This window comes from Camelus bactrianus, chromosome 13 (assembly GCF_048773025.1).
Source record: "Camelus bactrianus isolate YW-2024 breed Bactrian camel chromosome 13, ASM4877302v1, whole genome shotgun sequence".
Taxonomy (NCBI): Eukaryota; Metazoa; Chordata; class Mammalia; order Artiodactyla; family Camelidae; genus Camelus; species Camelus bactrianus.
In genome coordinates this window covers 30057635-30081899 of record NC_133551.1, presented here as the reverse complement: position 1 = coordinate 30081899, position 24265 = coordinate 30057635, and the positions used below count along the sequence as shown (strand labels likewise).

General features: G+C 42.1%; 1 protein-coding gene across 6 annotated transcripts in view; it reads left to right on the top strand.

The window, feature by feature from the left end:
* Nucleotides 1-23050, top strand: part of PDE4B (phosphodiesterase 4B) — a 376744-nt gene extending 353694 nt beyond the window's left edge. For all 6 annotated transcript variants that reach the window (XM_074376311.1, XM_010963447.3, XM_010963448.3 and 3 more), the window contains 9 exons: nt 5135-5228; nt 10796-10974; nt 12230-12328; nt 12468-12632; nt 14411-14510; nt 16498-16652; nt 16765-16887; nt 17602-17784; nt 20755-23050. In XM_074376311.1, the coding sequence (XP_074232412.1) occupies nt 5135-5228; nt 10796-10974; nt 12230-12328; nt 12468-12632; nt 14411-14510; nt 16498-16652; nt 16765-16887; nt 17602-17784; nt 20755-21120 (1464 nt within the window). In that variant the 3' untranslated portion in view covers nt 21121-23050. The remainder of the gene's footprint in view (nt 1-5134; nt 5229-10795; nt 10975-12229; nt 12329-12467; nt 12633-14410; nt 14511-16497; nt 16653-16764; nt 16888-17601; nt 17785-20754) is intronic.
* Nucleotides 23051-24265: the final 1215 nt, after the last annotated feature.

Genomic DNA, 24265 nt, shown 5'->3' with positions numbered 1-24265 from the left:
TATGTAGTCTTCCATAGGCTGAAGAATATTTTGATCACTAAAGATTCACTTGTAAGTAATTTCCAGGTCACCCACTCACAACCCAGATTACTCTTAAAAGTAGCTCTTTCGTGTGCTTGCTTGACCCTAGCCCCTTATATTCTTCTTCTGCATGGTTTTATTCTTAGAACCATAGAATCACCAAGTTTTAGAACCGGGATGAATTTCTGACATCATTCTAGTCCAGCCCTCCTGTGTGATTCATTTGACGAAGAACTCCTTTTCTAGCTTGCCTGTGACTCTTTGCACCGAGCTCCAACTAGTCCTCTGATGAGAAATATAGAAAAACGATGAAGTGTTCTATCACGTCAGAAGAAACTGGCTCAGAAGAAAATAGTCCCCGTCTGTAGCATTGATGCTAAAGAAAAATTGCAGCCATAAAACGTAATGTTTCTGTCAAGTGTACCTGAATTTCAGCTTTTGCTATTCTATAGATTTTTAAATAACTTCCCACTATTAAAGGTAGCCTATTCAAAAAAAAAATCACATATGATTTTATAGAGAAGATACATTCCAGGCAAACAATATCAAATCATTTGAACAGAGAATGGTATCTTTTTCCCTTTTCACAAAAGTAACTGCAACTGCTGGCAGTGTTTGCGAACCTAGTGTTGGGCTTAAGCTTAAGGAAGCATTGGAGGAATTTGTATTACTAAGAGTTCATTCACAAACCTTGCTTGTCTGTGTTGAAAAGGGGCTTTGGCCATTTCCCCTGGGGACATTATTTCTGGGTAAGCTCTAACAGGGTTTTCTTGTGAAGACAGATTCTTAACAGAAAAATAGGATCTGTGTGCCTTGGGTTGTAGAGACGCATTTACCTTTGAAATAGCGTGCTCCTGTTTGTGGATTTCTCTCCAGCATTTGATAAAGTAAATGCTGTCTATTCCCTTTCTATCCTGTAACTCCTTGGGCCACAGTTTCCCTCAGGAGCTGTTTTATATTCTTATCTGGACTGAACACCCAGCTTGATGAGTAGACAGAGAGACTCCAAGGGTCTTAGAATATAAAGCTGGAAGGATGATAAATACTTGTCTTCCTTTGTTGATGACTTACTCTTAGGGACTGAAGCATTTCCGATTTGGGTTGTTTTTCTCAGTAGTGTTAAGAGAGTTTTGTCTTCTGGGAAATTTTGGTTGCTGGTAAATAATGTGTCCAGACTGTAGGAGGCTGCCACAGAATATGTCATAGAATCTTGACAGGTGTGGGCTGAGAGGCTGAGATCCCAAAATCATGCATGGCTCTCATTTTATATGTGAGAGCTAAGGTGACTTCACCAGACTGTTATCTGTTATCAAGAGCTGAGACTGAAATTCTAGATTCGTCTGCTCCATTGTGGCTGCCTCTGGCTCAAAAGAAACAACTCCCACATGGGAATCAGACATCGAAAACCCCACTAAGCCAAGCTCCCAACTCTCTCCCCAGACTTAACCTCAAACACGAGTCATAGCTACTCCATTCTTTGATGTGTCTCATCACATAGGCCAGTACTAATCTTACTAATTGGACTCTGCATTACTAGAATGTAAAAGATACCCACTGTCTTCTCCTCGAAGGCCATGTCTGCCTTCCTTAGTTTGTACAGAGCCCACTATAAGTGGGCCCTTCATACGTGCTTTTTGATGAGAGCAATGATTGCCTTAGTCAGTGTGGTTGCACCCTCCCTTGCGGAGGAGGAAAACCAAAGTTTGTTGCTAAGCAACATTTAAAGGACTGGGTCAGTTTCTCACACTGAGTGACCTCCATTTGCGTACTTCATCGTGTTGTGTGTTTTATGGTTGCATTAAGATGACTTTGGTTTTTGGTGGCCCTGTCACGCCCTTCGCAAAAGGGTCAGAGGAAAACTAATTTAGGCGGGAGAAGGAGGGGGGTGGTTTTCCCCCTATTCATTACTTACAGGAGTACACCGGCCCTGCTGTGAACTATGCAGAAAAGATGGAGTTTGGTTTATTCTCAGCCCTATAGTTTAGAGCCACCTCCCTGCTCCCATGTTGGGACTGATTGACAATGTGTACCAACAGGGTCCTGTGGCCATGGGAGGTGACAGTAAGAAAGTGAGAAGGAAGGTCGTTCCTCTCTGAGTCTTTTATGATTGTATACATACCGGTCCTGTATTTTGAGCTGAGGGGCCAATGTGGCTAATAAAGAGTTGGCCCCACCCTCTCCAGACGGTTAACTGTTGTGGTTAACTACCATGCCCTAATACGTCTGTTTCTACTAGGATGAAAGCTGGTTAAAAGCAATGAAAAACGTTTTTTGTTTGTTTGGGTTTTTTTAAACTGCTATATCCTCAATGCTTTGCCTAGCACATTTTAGGTGTTCAGTATGTATGTATCAAATATATGAGATAAAATTCAAACTAGTACAAGCCTGATGGACTCCAAAATCTTCCTAAGCATTTCAAAAAAAACCAGCGGAACCAAAATGAAGGTGACTGCTTGAATGCTACATTTGGCGAAATCTAGTGCAGAGACGTAATTAAAGAAATCATCCGTCTCTATGCTTTTTACAAGATATTTTTTGCAATGCTCCAAGTAAAGTGTGCTTCTTTGCCAAAATTCAGCAGATCAATCAGAGCATAGAAACCTGCCTTTTTCAGCTATTCTAAGTCTTTAGTATAAGTGCCTGTCATTTGAGAACGGAAAATGAGAGGCTATTAGGACTGAGCAGTTATGTCTTAAAAAATAAATAACTTAGAAGTTACGCAATTCACCTGGAGTTCAAATTGCAGAGAGGTTCAGTAAGTAAAGCATACTAGCTGAGATGATTAATTCAGAGGTTTCTGGTGACTGTTACTAACATACTGTATCATGGGAAGACACACACACACACACAAGCAGGGTTCCCCAGAAAGAGGGTGATTGTGCCTCTTTGAGGACAACACAGAGAGCAGCAAGCCAGGGGGTGGCACTACTGACGTGCACAGGCTTCACCTCAAGAGGCCTGGTCTCCTGGGCACAGGCAGTGGCATGAAGGGAGCCTGGATGCTTGAAGTGAAGCCATTGTCTGCGCAGGACGCTCATTTGAAAGGGGAATGCCTCACAGGAAAGAGAGCCAATTGCGTGCGGGGGCTTGTTGCCATGGTGCTTTGCTATTTTTTTAACATGCTGTACAGGAACTCCTCGGAGTCCAGGGGTCGGGTAACAGAGGAGGGAGAAGGAAGGCAGTGGGATGATCCTGGGTAGGGAGTCCCACTGCAGGGCTCTAGTCTTAGACTTTCTTCTTGCATGTGATGTTTCTAAAGCTGAAAAGGGGTATGGTGTGTGAGAGAGAGAGGGAAGAGACTACAGGAAAGGAAAGGCTTCCTCAGCGTGCTCCAGATTGCTAAAGCAAAGTAAAAATTAATTTAACTCTTAGGTATTTCTAACATGGATTAGAAGATGTAACAGTGAAATACCAAGACAGCAGTCATTCATAACCCCGAATAATTCTCCATTCATGCAGCAAACGATAGCTTGTATTAGAAAACACACTCCAGATCCTCGATGGAAAGGTTAAATGTGTTTAATTCATTTGTCAGATGCAATCTAATGTGCATATTAATGAGCTGATGAAGGGCAGGAAATTGCATTCTGCATAAGAAATACTTTTTAAATGAAATCCGTTAATTCTTTACCCATTCATTTCACTGTGAAAGAAGACTCTGTGCACCGGCACTCCGTTGAGGTGACAAAATCGTCCCAAAAGCTAGCTTAAAAATGTATTCGTGTGTACTGAAAGCCTAGTTTGAAAACAGCCACAGTTTTAACTTTTTCCTTTTTTTTTTAATGTTCAAAAAGTCAATTAATCAAAGACACCATCACTTTGAAACCCATAGAGTGGCTGAGCTCCGTGCGGAGGCTGCCTCCGCAGAGCCCTGGTCTCGGCAGTGGAGAGAGGGTTAAGAACACCTAGATGAAAGGGGGGAGGGTACCGACTTCGGAGTGCCTTAAATATTCATAGGGCTTCCTCCATTTTAATCTTCTCCTTTTTAAAAGATGGCTGTGTTTCCCAGTCTGGCAACCCCTAAGGAAAGAATTGCTCCTTCCTTGCAAGAGTTCAGCTGAGCAGGACTAACAGAGAGTGGAAACCCCTCCGGCCATCAGGACTATTCATAATTCATAAGTGCTGCAAACCGGCCAGCTGAATACATTTGGACAGGCTCTTGCTCCTTCGTGCAATTCCCGATTGCATTTTACTCTCTCTGCCAGGAAAGAAGCAGGGAGCACAGGCTTCTTGCAAGAATGGAGTGTGAAGATGGGTTTTGTCTGGATTAGGAGATTCCCTAAGTTTTGGAGGCTTTGTCTTTCCTAAATTTTTATTATTTTACCACTGAATCTGCAAGGCTTTCCCGGTCCTTTCGGGAGTAGGGACTGCTCTCTCAGAACTGTGAATTCTTTCAAAGGGATTTGTGGATTGTGGCAAGGAGCATATTCCAAAATGCCCGAGGCAAACTATTTGTTATCTGTATCTTGGGGTTACATCAAGGTGGGTTAATTTGATGCTGTTATGTGTCTTTGATAGAATGTGAAACATCTGTATGTTTTCTGTGAAATAGAAAACCTCTGTAATGACTTAATTGTTTTATCACTTAGCCCACTGAGGCTGCTTATTGTGAAATAAGGTCATGTTCTATTACATTGTATTTAAATAGACTGTGCTGTATTTTAATCCTGTTCATTTTATGCAACTCTATTTTTAACAGATGCTTCTTCTTTTCTTTTGTTTTCCCTTAAACTTTTCACATTTAATCGCGTTTTACTGTGTAGATGATTAGCTCACATTATATTTTAGAGTTAATTTCTGGTAAATGTATTTTAAATATAGTTACATTTTCAAGTGAAATTATCTTGACCTCAATTAAAATTCCTTTTTCTATGTTTGCATCTTCAAAAGAAGTCAGATGTTAATTCCAAGAAATCTTAAGAAAACCTTTTTTTCTAAGGTGACATTGGAACAATTTCACATTGGGGGAGTATTGTATTTTGTAGAAACGTATCATTTATCGAATGGTATCTGCTCAGTCTCTTGGTTCTTAGACAGTAAAGTTGGAAATGTATAAAGTCGTAATTTTTGCTGCTCTTTAGGTAGTTAATACATTTTTGTTCTTCACAAACAGTTCAAAAGAATGCTGAACCGGGAGCTGACACATCTCTCAGAAATGAGCCGATCAGGGAACCAGGTGTCTGAATACATCTCAAATACTTTCTTAGGTAAGGCATTCATTGGGAAACCTGGTCCATAACTGAGATTTTTCAGTATTAATCTCTGCAACCCGTCAGGAGCATTCTTATGTGAGTTTGAAACGGGGTTAAGTCACAGGAAAACAAATCCATTTAAAATAAGAACGAAGGACGTTCTTTAAAGTGCAAAAAATAAGCAGGAAGGTGTTGTTTGAAAAATGAATGCAAATACCCATCAAAGACAAGAGGTTATTATGGGCTAATTGAATTTATATAGACTTCAGGTCACTCCTTATCTACTTACCCACTTCCATCTCTGCCAAGACTTTGGAAGGGGAGGGGGTGGGGGGTTCCAATCACCCAAACCTTAGGGACAGCTCCATTGGCCCCCCCTGACACGGTATTCTTTCAGTTCTTCCAATAACAGAGCTTTGAGCAAAAGGTTTCCTCTTAGGTGGTTTGTGAGAGATATGGTTGCAGAGTAACTCTATAGTGATTTGACCCATGAGAATAAGCTTGGAAATAATTTGATTGTTGCTTTGCTAAGTTATTTCTTAAAGATAAATGGGGGAAAGAGAATCTTCACATCTCTGAAAGAGCTGGCCTTCTGCAAACAGTACCGTTATCTTCCCAAGTTAATACTTTATCTATTATCCCCTGTTTTCACATTGCTGGTGTATAACACATGACCCTGACAGGAAAGATTTGCATCAGTGCCTCTTAGCTACTGTCATGCATCCTGTTTGATTATTAGGGATTTCTGATCTCATGTCTAAAGCCATTCTGCTGTGTATTTTTCTTTAATAAGGTCTGCAGAATCTGCAAATTTGTACTGCAAAGAGAATGGGTAGCATTTTGATTCTGACTCTGTTGACTTTCAATTACTGCTGAATTAGGCTTTTTTAACAGAACTCCCTTTTCCAGGGAAATGACCCATTCTGACAGCTGAACATTACACCTCCCTCTTTTTTGGCATTGCTACATATCCTTACATCAGTGGGTACTTGCTCAGTGTCTTATGGAAACACATACCTCTTCTGGTTTTATTTTTAAAAATCAACTATATTTCTCTAATACCAAAGGCAGGTTCTGCTATCAGGAGATTAATCTTAGATCAGCCTAGTGCAAAGCTCACCTCACTACTCTCTGGTCAGTGGGCATCGGCATGATTGGCAAATGCCTTTCCAGCTGTTCCCAGTATGTGAGTGTTAGCGGTTTTCTCCAGTGTCAGTTGCCACAATCTTTGCCAGAGAACAAAGAGAAGGTGTTTTTCCTATATCCTAGCTCTGAGAGGTAGCCAGAATCTAATTGAACAGAAAGAATTGTAACTGGTGCTTTTTCTTCTCCATTATTTCCCCTTTATTTCTGTGAAGACAGGCATCTTCTCCTGTTTATTTTAGACATACTCTGCTCTGTGCAACACCCAATTATTTTTCATAAGATGGGGACTGCTTTCGGGACATTTTTTCAGGTTAATGATGGTGGGAGAGAGGAAGAAAATCAGTAAGTGCAAGAACTCCTTTTTGACTTTGTCTTCGTAAACATTGCATTTTCGAATACCAGGGCTTTTCTGTCTTCTCCAAAGAGATTCTGACCACCAGAGTACAGCTGCGTGAGGTCCCCGAGCCCTTCATCATCCAAGGTTGCACCTAAGCGTTTCTTGTCGCTGTAGCCTCTTTCATGATCTGCTTGCCAAGGACAATGAGAATATTTTAGGGTACCAATTACTCTTTTTCTTAATCATGAAAGCCTATCAAATGAGAAAGCTGGTGAGATAATAAAGATGAGTTCTTAGTCTCTACACTTTGCATCCCAAGAATAGTGAATGTCAACTCTTCAATAGTCCATCTGCATGTAGGCATTTTCCTCTCTTGAGGAAAACCAATCATTTGGCTTCTCATTATTCAAAAAAAAATTAAAGCATCAAGAACAAGTTGTTTGAGGAAGGTTGTTAAATCTCAATCCTTACAGACTGAGCATCAGGAGGGTGGTGTGTGTGAGTGTGAGTGTGAGTGCATGTGTATGTGTATGTTTGCATGCACACGCGTGCTCACGTGCAGGGTAGACCAGATCACACAGACCAGAGAAACAGGTTACAATTTTAAATATTCTGGAGAAAATCAAAGCAGGAAAAAAAATGCATTTTATAAACACAAGATTCATCAGCTCCCTCAACTGTAAAATGGGAGCCCTGGGGTAGATGACACCCCGTGCCCTCCAGCTCTAACTTCCTATGACTCTGATATGGATGGAGTTTAGCAGTCCTGCTGAGACCCACCTGGCAACCCGGATTCTTTGGAATGGCCCACAGGCTTACTTAAAAAGCAAACAAATAAACAAACAAAGCTTGTTTCCAAACTGCAAATAACAGAACGTGGAACGCTTCGTCCTGTCTTGTGGGCATAGTGCAAATTCCTGGAGACCATGAAGCCTTTTGCACAAAATGTCAGATCTGAGAGAGACCTTAATAGCCTCACCCAATTCCCTCGTTTTCCAGGAAAGAAAACCGAGGCCCAGAAGGGCAAAGTAACTTGACCAACAGTACTTGGCTACTACGTTCCCGACCCGGAACTAAGTCTTCACTCTCTCGACTCCTAGATCCAAATACCCATCACTTCCTTAACTAGGAAAGAAGGTTGTTAGGCTGTCAGAATATATAGAAGAAAATCTCATTTAATGGCATTTAAGTAATAGATGGATTATTTTGGAGAAAAGTCTTTAGGAAACAGGCTTGTTGGACTTAAAAATAAAATATGTTTATTAACAGTTCCCAGTAATATAACGGTCTCTTGCTGAGGCACAGCAGCGGTCTCTGAGAGCACAAAATGAGAAGACCTTAGTGATTCAAGTTACACTGGAAGAGCAGTAACTTAATAAGAGTCACTGAAGGTTACAATGCGTCACCCAGAGAGGAGGGGAATCCCTTACTGCAGAGATCTGTGAAACTTGTATTGTTTCTATCTAAAAGGATGGTGTCCAGACGGACAAGCTGAAAAGCAGGCAAGACACTATCAGTGCAGGCAGGCACTTTGTGATGCTCCAGGACGCTGGGACAGGAGGACGTAGAGGACCTAGGGGGAAGGAGCATAGACCAAAAGCAAGATACTTAGATGTGATATTACAATGTAGTTAATTTTTTATAAACAGAGAAAAGTCATCTTTTTGACTCCCCTACTTACCATCTCAAAAGCTAGAACATAGAATTTTCAAGGCACAAGGAAAAGAACTTAGGAATTTCGCATAATTAAATGCTTAGATTGAGCAAGAAAAGCACCTCAAATTATACCATTAACACAGTTTGGACATGACTACTTTTAGCATCTGTTTATTTATTGATTTATTTATTTTGTGCTGTTCCACTGTTTCCCCATTGTAGTCTGACCATTCTGTAAGTGTAAATTCACAAAGTGTTTATTGTGATTCTTTGAGTGTGTGTTTCAGGTTATTTCCACATGGCGCTGGCTAAGCATTTAACGGTGGAAATTCAGAATAGGGAAACCCATCAGTTGTTCCAGTGCCTGCATAGGGGAACACCCATTAATGTCCAAATGGCGCACTCTGTGAATAATGGCTTTCTTCTTTGTTGTAACGTTCCAGACACAGTAGTGGTTCAGCTCAATTACTCATTATTGTACAGAATCTTTAATTAAACACAGGGAAAAAAGGCTGCTAGTCCCACTAGAGATTTTCATATCTGCATTGGCACTGGAGAATCTAACAGCCTCTTTAACCAGGCATGAAGAATGGTGAAGAATGATGGTCAGGAAAGGCAGGGGCTGCTGTGGCCTTTTATTTTAGCAAAAGTAGTAATTATTAGGAGTGAAGTAACAGGGAGAAAAGTAATTTCAAAAATAATGTGCTATGTAGTTTTTATGCCAGAGATTGTGAGACCAGAAAGAGATTTTTTTAACAGAAACCTTAAGACCTAGGTTCTATGCTATTAAATCACTGTGTCTGGAACAAAAGTAATTGCAAGATAAATATCTGTTGACTAAATTGCCCTTTGAGCTTGGGCAAGTTGCTGACTTCATCTGAAAAGTGAGAGTGTGGGATTATTATTGGTTCCCAAACCTGGCTCTGATCGTCAAAGTCACTTGGGAAGCTTTTTTAAAAATACTGATTCAGTGGGACTGGGTGGGGCTCATAAATCTGTATTTTTTAAAAGTTCCCTGGGTGCTTCTGATGCTGAACCAGGTTGGAAAGCCCTAAACTAATTGGGATGACCACTAAAACTCCTCCCTCAGCCGGAGTCATAGGTTGGTGAGTCTAGGAGCTTGGGGGCACCTAGAAACAGCACTGAGGTGCGAGGGAGAGAGGGAAAACCCGTGCTCCAGCCCTGCAGCCAGGTGTCAAGGGCCCATGACGGCTGTTTCTGCCTCCCTGTGCTGGCTTTGCTCTGCTGAGTCGTCCACAGGGCCCTGTGAGCGGGTGTAGGTCTCTAGGGAGAACATGTGACTATCATCTGCCAGAATTGAAAGCAAATCATCTCGATCTCAGCAGGCCATCTGGAAACATGTCATTTTCAAATGGAGAAGTTGTCTTTGGACGAATTTTCACTGAAACAAGTAAAGATGTAAACCTGGAACTTTGGAAAGCTGCGTTAACTCTTTCAGACACAAGGTGTTACTTAGTTCAGTGAAGTAACTGTTAAGCAAGTTAATAAATCACCAGCTCAGTGCACTCACAGGCATCCCTGTGGCTGGAAAGAGTCAGGGCATTTTCCGGAAGTACTCAGGAGCCATCCATCCCCCTGGGAAGTGAAATAGAATATTTGATTGCTGCTATTTTTAATAGCATGATATGGAAGAAAGAGCGTCTACGAGCAGGTGGACGTGTTTTCCTCACTAATCCTAGCTCTCCTATTACCTTGTTGTAGCAGAATTTTTTAAAAGATTAAATGAGATGAGTATAAATATTTAATAAGCATAAACATTTCAATAAATGTCATACCTGTTCCAAACGAGAGGCATTGTTATTATTATTTATTAGAAAAATTCATAGACACAAAGCATGACATAAAACTGAAATTAGTCTTCCTCTAAACCTCAAAGGGTAATAACCAAGGCTTTAAAGTAATCATTTGAAGGTTATACACCAGTTTTTTCTCTAACATATATACCACTCATCTAAACTGAACCCAGCTAAAATTATAGGGGTCTTTCAAATTTGCATTAAAATAAATAAATACAAATATAATAAAATGAGCAGAACATAAAGCCTGTTTATATTAACCTGGGCTTGGCTACATGAACCTTTTCTGTTATATAAACATACAAGTTATTTGTTTTCATAAGAAATCTACATATAAATATTGATGCCTCACCCTGAAAATGTGTAAGCGTGATTCTCTGAAATCACCCTGCAAACAGAAGACCTGGGATTGAGTTCTACCTCTGTCACTGCTTGGCCAGGTTATTTAGCTCCTCTGGATAAAATCACGTATCACGGGATGATGCTGGAGATCAAGGGAGATAATGCCATGGCAGCCCTTCATAAGATGCAGCATCCATTACTGACCGTTGGGAGTTGTTTTGAATATTGCAGTGGGTTCTCGTTGGCACACATGGGCTGAAAAACCTGTATTTTTGTTGTTGCAGACAAGCAGAATGACGTGGAGATTCCATCTCCCACCCAGAAAGACCGGGAGAAAAAGAAAAAGCAACAGCTCATGACACAGATAAGTGGAGTGAAAAAACTGATGCATAGTTCGAGCTTAAATAACACAAGCATCTCCCGCTTCGGAGTCAACACGGAAAATGAAGATCACCTGGCCAAGGTGCGTACGCGCTGGTGGGGTGTGCGTGGAGCTCTGCCTTGCAGAAGGCAGATGTCCGTTTTTATTTCCTACCAGAAAATAGGAGTGATCACTTTTGCTTGATTATTACATTGTATGATGAGGAGGCTGACGTAGCCTCTTTGTCCATTGCTGGACACCTAGTTAAAGACTGTTTTTCTATACCAAAGGACCGTTTTTTTTAATTCTGAGTTGGGTTCACTAACTCATGAATGCAGAATCCTGTTGAGCACACATTGGGAGAATCCAAGGAGAGGCCAGGAGGCAGGACTGAATTATCCCAGAGGACATTTCAGGGACTGTACACCAAGGACCAAGGAGGAAACCTGCTCTGATCAGCAGAGCTGGTGGAGAAGTGAGAGAAACTGACAGCACTGACTTGAGCCCGAACCCTAGTAGTAGAGGAAGGGCCAGAAAGGCCCCCTCATACCTGCTCTGGGAGGTTGTGCAGGGTGACCGCTGAGGTCCTCTCAGCCTTGTGAGAAATGGAGTGAGAGCAAATGAACATGCAGCGAGGGCTTCTGGAAGATGTCACCAGAGTGAGGTGGATCCACATTAGGCCGAGCCTCTGAGGAGAGCCTGGATCCCTTACACTGGGCAATAATTAATAATGGAATAAATTGCTCCTTTAATCAGATAATCTTGGAATAATCCCACAACACAGGATGGAATGCTATTTTTTCCAGGTCTATCTGTGCGCAGAAGCTCTAGGATATCATATGTGACTGGCATCTTCGTGACCTTCTACAGTAAATGAGGGTTGACTTATGCACCTTCTGAGCAGCTAAGTCTCCTTGATGTGGCTCTTAGTGATAACATCCAAAGGGCAGAGGAGTTTCTGTGAGGTTCTAGCTGTTAGTGATGGGCCAGTGAACAGAGAAGGAAAGAGACAGGGAAGTAGATCTAGAGTGCTCTCTAATCTCCTGCACCTCCTTCTGGAAGCAGCATTGTTTGAGGACTGACTGACGTATGGCAAAAAGATTGTAGATCAGCAACCAAATTTATCAGTAGAGACACATTCTCCCTTTTCTGAAAAAAAGATACAGAAACTTGTAACTAGCATGGAGAAGATACCCAGCTTCCCAGACCATTCCATTTTCAAATGTTCATGCAATCAGAATACTCTAAATAGATGCTCTAAAGACTTGGCCAGCCACTGTGCCAAAAATAAATAAAAATAATGAGGTATGCGAACAAACCTCTCCTTATTTCTAAATTTCTCTAATTTTGACGATAGGAGCTGGAAGACCTGAACAAATGGGGCCTTAACATCTTCAACGTGGCTGGCTACTCACACAATAGGCCCCTCACGTGCATCATGTACGCCATATTCCAGGTGAGTGAGCAGGAGCATGTGTCGGTTTTCCAGCTGAATGCTCTTTATGGTTTTTTTTTTTTTTCCATCCCAGTTTACTTGGCTTCTCTTCATTTTTGGACATCCTCTGACTTATTTTCTACTCCATTCTGCTGCATAGGAAAGAGACCTCCTAAAGACATTTAAAATCTCATCCGACACATTCGTCACCTACATGATGACTCTGGAGGACCATTACCATCCTGACGTGGCGTATCATAACAGCCTGCATGCTGCTGACGTCGCCCAGTCAACCCACGTTCTCCTTTCCACGCCAGCATTAGATGTGAGTAGTTACGATCCATTTTGCATACCCGCTCATCCTCTTTGATAAGTGCCACACATGCGACATATTTACAGAAATAATGTAATTAGGTGACTGCATGCATGTACTTGAACTGGTTCTTTATTACGTATAGCATGTATCAATTAGGTTCCTAATAAAAATGAATGACAATTCTACTTACTTTGCTTTCTAATAGCAGAGTAACCTTCCCTTTACCTTTCTTACAACTGAAAATTTGTTTAATCATCAAGCAGTTAACAGGGTGCATTATCTTTCATTTGAAATCTACTATTAATAGGTGCTAATCTGAACTGCCTGTGCCATCCCAGGCACCGTGAGGGATAGCACAGAAATGTAATATAGAATGTTCTATACAGTTTTATTAAGAATAAGCATCCATAGGCTTATTCTCCTAAGAATTCATAAAACTGATTCTATGGGTTGAAGGAAAAGTAACTGAAAAATCTAAAACTGAGGAATTAATAATGTTGAAGCAAAGAGAGACAGCATTCCATCTTGTTAGACACACAGCTAGAAGGTGGCTGTGACCACTTCCCTCACAAATTAATGCATTTGTGTATGTCAGTATAAGCAGGCCAGCGTGCCCAGCAGGCCATGCTCTTCCTGGACAGATGGAGTGGGGGTCAGGCATTTCCAAAATGTGCAGGCTCACTGCAGGAAGGGACTGGCCACGCCCTATCTAAACCTTCCTTTGCAGGTTCAGATTGGAAGGTGAAGAAAGATTAAACTGACCCCATCTCTGTTGCTTGGGTTCCATACCTTCTGAGACATGAAATCGAAGAAGCTAAGGCTGTTTTATCCCCCTGAAGGAAAGAGACAGTATTATTTTTATGTTCTGCCTAAGTATCGCAGTGTGGGCCAACACTGTTTATCAGCTGTCCTCGGCTGTTACCTACCGTGTGGCTAGACACTGTGCTTGAGTGCCACAGACATTTAGAGAAGGGAGAGTTCAGTGCGTCCTTGCGTAACTAGGTTGATTTGAAGGATCAGAAGATTTAAGTAATCAAGGAGGACGATGAAAGACATTTCAGCCAGAGAAAGACATTTTAGCAAGAAGTTATCAGATGCCTAAATAAATACTAGGTTTAAATCACTGTGTATCTGTCAGAGCAGAGGAGGCTTCACAACAAGGCATGAAGGAGTTGAGCAGTGGGCGTTAAGGTCTCAATTCTTAGAAGTGTTCTCGAATCTTGTCCATCGTAAACCCTGAGTGGATAGGTATTGATTGAATGCATGAATGAATAAATACCTGGGAGTGTCTGACCACGCTACAAACTTAGCTTTGAAAAATAATTTATTGCCAGTCTTACAGTCTGAAACTTGGCCTCTGTTCTCTAAGTCACTTGGCCTGAAAACACATGAAGGTTCTGCTATCTCAGAGCAGAGCCAGTCTGAGCGGCTTCTTTGACTTGCGTGTGCTTGTGTCACAGAAGCACCATTCTGCCATGCCACTTATCCCAGGCACAGACAGCGGCCACCACCTGGCCACCTGCCATGAGCACTGTGCCAAAGCCTTCCCCCAGCCTCAGCCCGCAGGCTCGGGGTGGGCACAGCCTCTCATTACTCCTCTCACGTAAGGGACCTTATGATGATGATGATGAACAGAATCTACATTTAATTGAATTAGTATATTGAGACATAAGATAAATCAACAAACCATTCTTCCCCCAACGAGTATGAAATGGGTACTTTAATACGAACCTGAAAGCAGGAATGGCGAACGGGGCAGGGGCTCATGCACTCGTCTTGCTCTGCAGGCCGTCTTCACAGATTTGGAAATCCTGGCCGCCATCTTCGCAGCTGCTATCCATGACGTTGACCATCCCGGAGTCTCCAATCAGTTTCTCATCAACACAAGTGAGTTCACCACTAGAACAGTCATTCGAGATCACTGTGTGATTCACTGCCTGATTTTTTTCCTCCTAATGTTTTCATTAGGGATAATAATGAGGGTAATAATGAGGTAATCCTTCCATTCCACTTGGACTGGTCAGACCTTTCCTGGATACTGTATCCAGTCTAGCCACATCATTTTGTGCTGCATGGAGAACTTGGAAAGCGGTCAGAGGGGACCATAAAAAGTACTCAATGTTTGGAAAATGCAATAAGTGAGGAAAGAGTAACAGATGTGGAATTATCCAGTAAGGACAAGGAAAGCCTGGGGAATAACGTGGTCACGATTGTCAGGATGCTGCCGGCTCTCACACAGCATGGAGACCCACTAGTGCCCCTCTCTCCTGAGGAAGCAGGTCCAGATGTTGAGTCTGAGCATGGGAACCTCCAAACAGAAATGACACCACAGAAAGCACTGGAGTAGGTTTCCACAGTTCTGGATGAAGGCTCGGGTCACACACTCCCCTCCAAATGCATCGGTTTGGTAACAGGTTAGGCTGTAGCATGGACTGGTCTGATGTCAGTGACCTTTGGAGCTGGGCCAGCTTTAAGACTCCCAGGCCATATTCAAAGCTTTTGTCATGCTCAAAACATTCAGTATGCTAATGAAAATCCATGACTTCTCTCAGTTAATGCATCATTTCTAAATGCTGAAAATCTAAGCACTTTTTTCTTCTGAGAATTGGGTTATCGTGTTGTGGTCATGATTCACATCAAGTGTTGCCAGTTTTAAGAAATGTTTGAGCTACTTGCTGTAAAGAGTCCTTGTCATGCTTTATCAGTGGACTATCTGAATGACTGGGGGGAGGTACATTGGTTTTTTCTTTCACTTGCTCTTCTATTGAAAGGACGTAAACTTGGGGCAGCCACTTGTCTGTGTGAGTTATGTCAGCTGGCATAGGGTGGTGTCGCGAGTCATTCTGTATATAGGCCAGGGAGCTCCACACAGGAAAATGGTCTTTCTGCCCAAGCCCCCGACAGCCCTACAACATATAAAGCCAGTTCGCAGATCTATGCCCTCGATCACGGGGCGAACAGGGCAAGGGTGCTGAGATGACTTCCTGTATCCCACCACCTTTTCTCAAGCTGGAACTCAAAGCACACAGTTAAAGCGATGGTATATGAGTAACAGCACCTACACTTAGTACTATTACCATCTCTTGGCTGTCATCCTTGATTAAGAGAAAATACAGCTTCATGAGTTTAATGACCATATTTTCAGCTGCAGGCCCTGGCTTTGCCTAACAAAAGATGCCTGTGATTCTTCTGAGTGTAAGGCAGGCTGGAAGATGTAGCTTAGGTATTTAGCTAATACAGTTTCTGGTGTATAGGTCCACACGGCAGAAAATTGGACATCAGTCTTGTAAAAAATTGTTGTTTGTTGCCACATTGATAGAAAGCTCTGAAAAGCTACATTATTTGGATGAAGTGAAATTTTACATTCACATTATTATCTTCTTTGAAAATCTAGAACTCACAATTGATGGAACCAGGAAGCATATAAGAAAGTGAAGTAAAGTGAAAATCTTAATACATTGGATAAAGTTTAGTGGCATTTTTTAATCAGTTCTTGTCCAAAGCACAAAATGTGTGAAGACATAAAGGAAGTTACAAACTGAGATAAAAATAGGATTTAATGGCTTGGGAATGCCCTTACTTAAAATGTCAGATTCTTTATCTGAAGTGAAAAGGAGAAAAAGGATTTTTAAAATGCTGTAAAGAGAACATTTATGAGCTAATATACACTAGAATTTTTTTTTTTTTTTTTTTTTTTGGCTTAAAAACTATTTCTCTCTGTAGAGGGAGACTGTTTCTCTAAGGGAAAGTGACGTATGGGTCTTGGTTCTTGAAATCATTTAGAGAGAACTAGACCTGATTTCACACTGAGGTCATGCTGCAGTTTTGAACCGCATCCCTTTTTATTAAGTCATCATTTCTCCTTGTTTATTAGATTCGGAACTTGCTTTGATGTATAATGATGAATCTGTGTTGGAAAACCATCACCTTGCCGTGGGTTTCAAACTCCTACAAGAAGAACACTGTGACATCTTCCAGAACCTCACCAAGAAGCAGCGTCAGACGCTCAGGAAGATGGTGATTGACATGGTAAGATTCTGGCCTCCCTATGTTCCTCACTTCCTTTTACTTTTGTGGAAAGAGAAAATCCATTTTCTTTGATACACTGAGTTTATTGAGTTCTCATTTTCCTTCACCCCAGGTGTTAGCAACTGATATGTCCAAACACATGAGCTTGCTGGCAGACCTGAAGACAATGGTAGAAACAAAGAAAGTTACAAGTTCTGGTGTCCTTCTCCTGGACAACTATACTGACCGTATACAGGTATTTGAGGAAAGCCTTTGATTTAACGCAAAACCACACCAAACAAAATGAAACAACAATTAAAAAGCGAAAACAAAAAGTTTACTTGGTTGTAGGTCCTAGGTTACCACCACAGCTTCGGGCTTGTTTTAAGAACAAGCTAAGGAAGATGGACATTCAAGTTGCTCCTCTAATTTACAAAGAAAAACAGAACCCTATTTATTGAATCGCTTAATTCTAAAAATAAACAGCAGAATCTATTTGTAATAGGATATACGTGACTGCTGGTCCCAAAAGCTCATGTTTGGATAGAAAGCCCATTGACTTGAACTTTGTGAGATCTGTTTTGGTTATACAAATTGTCCTCAGCTGGTCTCCTTTTTCCACAAGTGGAAAATATGAACACATCTACTTTGAATAATTCTTTGCATTTTTTTCAAACCGAGGAGAAGAAATCATGGCAGTATCTGACCTCTGATGTCCCTTCCAGTTTTTAAATTCAGTGACTCTCAATCTAAGGAGACACATTTTCCCCTTTTGGGACTCTTAAAGTGGTAAACAACCACCTCCGGCCAGCATCATTGTAACACTCCTTTTTTAGTGCAAACACCATAATTATAATGCAACTAAACTGTTTTTGGGTTTGGTACCAAGTGTACTAGTACAAGAGGGATGAGATGTTCTGGTAGTATTTATACCCAGTTTTATGGGATTTCCAAAACTTGATGATTTCAGGTCCTTCGCAACATGGTACACTGTGCCGACCTGAGCAACCCCACCAAGTCCTTGGAACTGTATCGGCAATGGACGGATCGCATCATGGAGGAATTTTTCCAGCAGGGAGACAAAGAGCGAGAGAGGGGAATGGAGATCAGCCCCATGTGTGATAAGCACACAGCTTCTGTGGAAAAATCCCAGGTATCTGATACAAAGTTTTTCAAAGTTTCTGTGAGCTCTGCTGATGGTCGAACTGGAGGGTTCTAGCTAGTTCCTTTCTTTCACATATATATACACACACGAAATTTTAAGGAAGCAACGACCCATTTAATTCCATTACACTCATGACTCCTTTGCCTTCTCCATTATACTCAATTTCACAGCGTGGAGATAAAGCAATCTTCAAAAACCCATCAAAGTTTGTACTGTGTATCCCCAGTTTAGATAATTATCCGTGACCTTAGCCAAAAAAAAAAAAAAAAAAAAAAAAGATTTAACTCAAGGCTGCCGTCTTCTGCATCTCATCCCTCCAGATGTCCCCTAGCTCTGTCTTTACCCAGGAGCTGTACTCTTAATCTTTGTTTCCTGCACCCTATTTTTGCCATCTCCCCATGATGCACACCGCCACCATCACTAGACGTAGCGAACCTCATTCCCACTCATCTCTTCTATCTCATAGTCAAAGCCCTGTCCTGCGTCCCCTTCCAAGGTTGCGTCTACACTTCTGAGAACATGGTGACATCTTTTGGTTGTGTCCAAAGCTATAGCTTCCTGTGTGCTGAGGACGGGGGTGGGGCACAATACACTGTAGGCAGGGGGATGTAAAAATGCCCCAGATGCCTCTAGCTGCAAAGTATGTGGCACTAGAAGATATCAATATCCTTCAAAGGCTTGAAGACCTGCCGAGTCTTACTTTTTTTGAGGACAACAAATGGCCTGAGCCAGGTGGTCATGATTAAGACCAGGTCTCTGGGCTGTCCAAGGCCTTGACCACAAAAGCATTCAGGAGTATTTGTTGTTAGTGTATATGTTCTTTCCCCACTACCTTCTACCCCCAAATTTAGATACAGTTGTAATATCAGTGTGTAGTTCATTTTCAAGTATTTTTGTATTGCTTTTTAAAGAAAGCCAATCAAATGAGTTTAAAATCTGTGAAAATTCCTTAAAAGTCTAATTTGCCATAAAAATGCAGGATAACATAAATTTAAATTCAAATCCCCTAGCGCCTCAATAAGGACAGAGTATTAATTAATTAATTAGCTAGTTAGAATTCTGTCCTTGTATTAACAGTGAAATTTGACACTTACATGGTGTTCTGTATGGTTTTCCACACATTTCCCCATACGTTATCCCGTTTGAACCTCCAAACAGCCTTGAGATATAGAGCAGGTGTTTCCCTGGTGTGTCAGGTGAGGAAGCTGCCCTCTTGATCCAGTTCACCAGCTCCTTAGTGACCCAGCCGCCCTCCACCACAAGCTCTTCCCTCCCCGTCACTGTGGACAGGTCTCCCTGTGGCCGTGACAACTGTGACCCACTCTGGTGTCGCAGCTGGGGCTCTGGCGAACGTTGTCTGAGTAGTCTGGTAATAATGCCCTTGACTAGGTGCTCTTCGGATCTGTTGAGCTTCCTCATCCCAGGACCTGGGAAAGGACCATTGGCTGCCGTTCTAAAAGTGCAGAACATTTAGCAGAAGCAAAACAAATGAAGAAACAATGTGTCTGCACTCTGTTCAGCTGATTCAGTTTTCTCCATTGCCTTGAGCTTGTTTTCTTCAGGTCTCTGGAAAACACCTTGAAAATAGTCTCTAAAAACCATTCAACACACATTAAGAAGTAAAAGGGAGGAAAGAGGAGAGGGTGCAAGCAGGAGAAATACCTGAATCAACCACAGTCAAGTTCTTGTAACCAATGCAGATCAGAGATGCCCTGGCTTTGGTGTGAATTCTGTTTGCTAAGGCCAGGGAAACAACAGAGGATAGATAGATAGATAGATAGATAGATAGATAGATAGATAGATAAAAGAGTCACATATGACTAAGATTCTTTGATATGGGTACAGCAACTTTGATGTATTAAATAACTGGCCAAAACCCAGAATGTTGTTAGAGTTTCCAGTAACGTGGAAAGAGAGCCCTGTCATGTCCCACGGGTGCTCGTAAGTTGCCCTTGCTCATCTACCCCTGAATCCCGACCCAGCATCTCTCCAGCAACCCAGACCATGACAGGGGAATTCCATTCCCTCATTCAGCCAGTGCCTATTCTTTCTCTCAACCTGCTCCCACCCGCAGGGTTTCCTGTTTGTCTGACAATGGGGAGGTCAGCATAAGGCCACAGAACCAGCTCATGCAGGATGCATAGCCCCTGTGCAAACCATCACAGAGCCATAAGCTTCGTATTTGTTCACAGGAACACTAGCAGAGGAACTGCTGAATTGTTTTTCTTTTTCCTTCTTTCTCCTGGTGGAAATGACTTGTGTCCTATGGACCTAGAACAATTACAGACATGTCCACAGAGGTGATGTTTGTTTGTTTAGGGGCCTGGAGTATTTTCCAGTGTTTCACCTACATCATCTACAAACCAGAAGCATTCCACAGAACTTGAGACATTTCAGAGTCATCGGGGAGCCGGCTCCCTTTCATTTTTAAACCGAGACATATTTCAAGTTATCAGGGAAAGAATGTTGTGTGAGAGCTCAGCAGACCTAGGGCTTCCTTCTTCAGAGAATGACTCACAGAATCCAAATAGTGACAAAGTCATTCCCAGCCTGGGTTACATCCAGACTTCTTCTCTGGCGCACGTCAGAGGAAAAGTAATCAGTTCTAGTAAGACGAGCCACAGGCTTTGGAATCAGACGAAGCTGGGACAGAGTCCCAGCGCCACCACTTACTACTGGCTCTGTGATTTCTGACAAACTGTTTCATCTCACTGAGTCTCAGTTTCCTCCTTGGTGGATGATGACTAATAATACTTACTCTGTGGGATTAAAAGCGACAATGCACATTTTGAGCTCAGTGCAGGGCGCACCGTGTGGTAGGTGCTCAAGTCATAGAATCCATTATTATTGGCCTCTCTTGGGTTGTCGTGGCTCTTTCTTTGCATGCAAACCAGAACAGCTTGTTTGGTTTTCCAGGGCCCATCATAATAACAGATGTGTAACCTTCTTTTTCTCCAGGTGGGTTTCATCGACTACATTGTCCATCCTCTGTGGGAGACCTGGGCGGATCTGGTACAGCCCGATGCCCAGGACATCCTGGATACATTAGAAGACAATAGGAACTGGTACCAGAGCATGATACCCCAGAGTCCCTCCCCACCACTGGATGAGCAGAACAGAGACTGCCAGGGTCTGATGGAGAAGTTTCAGTTTGAACTGACCCTAGAAGAGGAGGATTCTGAAGGGCCCGAAAAAGAAGGGGAGGGCCACAGCTATTTCGGCAGCACAAAGACACTTTGTGTGATCGATCCGGAAAATCGAGATTCGCTGGGAGAGACTGATGTAGACACTGCAACAGAGGACAAGTCTCTGATCGACACATAATCTCCCTCTTCGTGTGGAGATAAACATTCCACCCTTGACAAGCATGCCAGCTGAATGGTAGGGCCAGCCCGCCACGGGGGCTGAGGCCTGCACGGGACAAGGGCCATGTGGCCTTTCCAGTTACTTGAGTTTGGAGCCAGAATGCAAGACCGCGAGGCAAATAGCGGCTCAGGAAATTCCATGGTTGACTTGCCTCGCTTGCAGGCTCAGTGGAGAGCTGCAGCTTTACGTGGTACTGGAGGCCTGGTTCGCATCACGACTGAATGGCTTGAACGCAGAAGACACAAAACTGAGAGATTTTTCTGCACTAAGTTTCGGGAATCTGTCCCCTCTGGTGACCGAACTGACTGACTAATAACATTATTTATAAATCTGCTCACCTGTCCCCTTGTCTGCCAACCTGTGTGCCTTTTTTGTAAAAACATTTTCACGTCTTTAAAAATGCCTGTTGAATACCTAGAGTTTAGTATCAACTTCTACACAGATAAGCATTCAAAGTTGACATAAACTTTTTTGATTCTTTCTTGGGGGGGGGATAAAAAGGGAAAGAAAATGGTCTTCCTTCTTTCTTGGGCAATATCTTTCACTTGACTACGGTTCCTTTTGCAAATAGAAAGGCTATGCTTTTAACCACATTCAACTTCCTCCCCCTCTTGTCCCTTCCAGCTTCTCAGTTACCCTAGAACATATCTGTTTGCCTGCTTTGAACAGTCTTTTTCCTCCTCTGAAGTTTTGCTTTTTCGCTGTCCACAGAATAAAGTTGAACAAACGAAGGGATAGGAAAGGTAGTCATGTTCACGTAACAGTCTGTGTAGAATTCAGCTTAATAAGGCAGTTGCCCTTTTGGGTCCTGCACCCCGTGCTGCTGGGGTTGCACCATCCCTACCCTGTTCTTCCGCCCCGCCTCCCCGCTCACCTCCACTTAACACAGTTTCCAATCTAGTGCCATCTTTCTCTTGCACTGCCTTCTGCGCTAACACCTCCGTTTCTGTTTATAACCGCGTATTTATTACTTAATGTATATAATGTAATGTTTTGTAAGTTATTAATTTATATATCTAACATTGCCTGCCAATGGTGGTGTTAAATTTGTGTAGAAGACTCTGCCTAAGAGTTGCAACTTTTCTTGTACCGTTTTGTATTGTGTATTGTATAACCTGAACATTGCTTAATAGAGACATACGGCCCCCTCGCCAGTGAGGACACCAGTGGGTCTGCCCTCTGCCCCTGTCTGAGTTGCTAACACTGCTCAACGCCTTCGTGAATCGGTTTTGGAAACAGGATTCTCCCATTAGATACTAAGTGGTTTATATTGAGCTTTTACTTTTGTAGAGTTTGATAGGGGTAGGGGACGACGGGGTGTGGTTTTTGCCCCTGTTCTATCCAAATCTGTACATGAGTTGGGTTTTAACTGGGTTCTACTATTATCGTGGCTTCAGTTGAACAAAAAACACTACATTGCGTTTAACGAGCAACTCACAGATAGTTCTAGAAGTCCCCAAACTCCTGACTTGGAAGAGAGAGCCTCCTGCCTGCTGTTCAGCAGAAATACCATGTTCCAATGATGCAAAAGAAAACAATAAAACAATGTGAATCCTATAATAAAATGTGAACTGATGTAGTAAATTATGCCAATGTGAAGCTTCTGATAACACTTGTTAGGCCTCTGAGTGGCTTTGGTCTCCGTCTGTAAAATATATTTCCTGCTTCCAGATCAGCATTGTGACTCAGTAGATAAAGAAATGGCACAAACGTGCATGACCAATGGGTTTGTATGTCTATAAACACTGCATTATTTCAGGTGGACATTTTATTGTTTTCCGAAGTTTCTCACAATGTATGTTAATAGTATTATTATTATATATTGTGCTCAGATGCATTCTTCAGAGACTTTTATATGAGGTGAATAAACAAAAGCATGATTAGATTAGACTGTAGGCCCAATTATTTTGTGGTTAGTTCTGACGCATTAAAAGCGGATCTTTTTTTTTTTTTTTCTCTTCTCTCCTACCATACCCCACAGAGAAAATCAACCACTTTGCCTGGCCAACGGCACAACTGAAGTTTCATAATCTGTGTCCAAAAAGTCCCCCAGCTTGGAAGGTTTGTTTTCTTAGCACGTGTTCAACTAGCTCCAATGGTGCGGCAAGAGAGATGGTGCATTAAAAAAAACAAAAACAGAGACAAAACCGCCTTAAGAATCTGAGGAGTTTAGTCTACTAGACTGAATAAAGGGAATCTCCATCTTGGCTGGGTCCTTTAGAAAAATGAATCACAGACTCACAGAACATTAGTTTAATAGAGTCAGATGGTCCCATGGATTCATTTGGCACATGAAGAATCAGGTCCAAAGAGTCATCTTAAATCAAGATGCAAGGTGTGCATGTTGACACTCATCTCGATGATCCCTGGAGTCACCTGTTGATCATATGGTTATGCTTTTCTTTCTGGAAAGAACTGTGTAAATAGCGTATGCAAAATAACGCTTTGTTGAAATCTTACAGTCAGCTTTAGAAAAAAATTTATCCTGAGAAAGGGGTGTGTGTGTGTGTGTGTGTGTGTAAAAAGACTACAAAGAAGAATCAGTTGATGGCCCATGATATTTTAACCACAGGGGGAAGTGGTTTGTGAACAAGGAAGGGGTCTGCTCTAGAAGAACTCCACGCAATAAACTGAAATTAACCACCCACGCAGAACCAGCTTGCCTGCTAGTTCCAGGGCTGATGTTTATAAGCACTTTGCCACCATCCCTGATTTCTGATGGCACCCCTACTGTCTCTGAGCTTTTACAGATTGAGTGACAAAAATGAATTGGTTAGAACAGCCACAGGTGTGACTTTAAAATATCTAGAGCTATAAATATTTATAAATATTTGCATGTCTGTTTCTACAGAAAAGTGGTTCTTAACCTGGGATGCAAAATTAAAATCATCTGGGGAATAAATGTCTTTAAAAATACTGATGGAGTTTGAGCCTCACTCCCAGATTTCTGTTTGACTTGGTCTTGGGTGGAGCCCTGGGCATCAGATTTCTTAAACTCTCCCCACGTAATTCTAAGGTGTAATGTGAGTGGAGAACCACTACTTCAGAAGAGAGAGGCAGGCTTGTAGCTAAGGCTTTTGTCTTAGTCCCTTTAAGCTGCTGT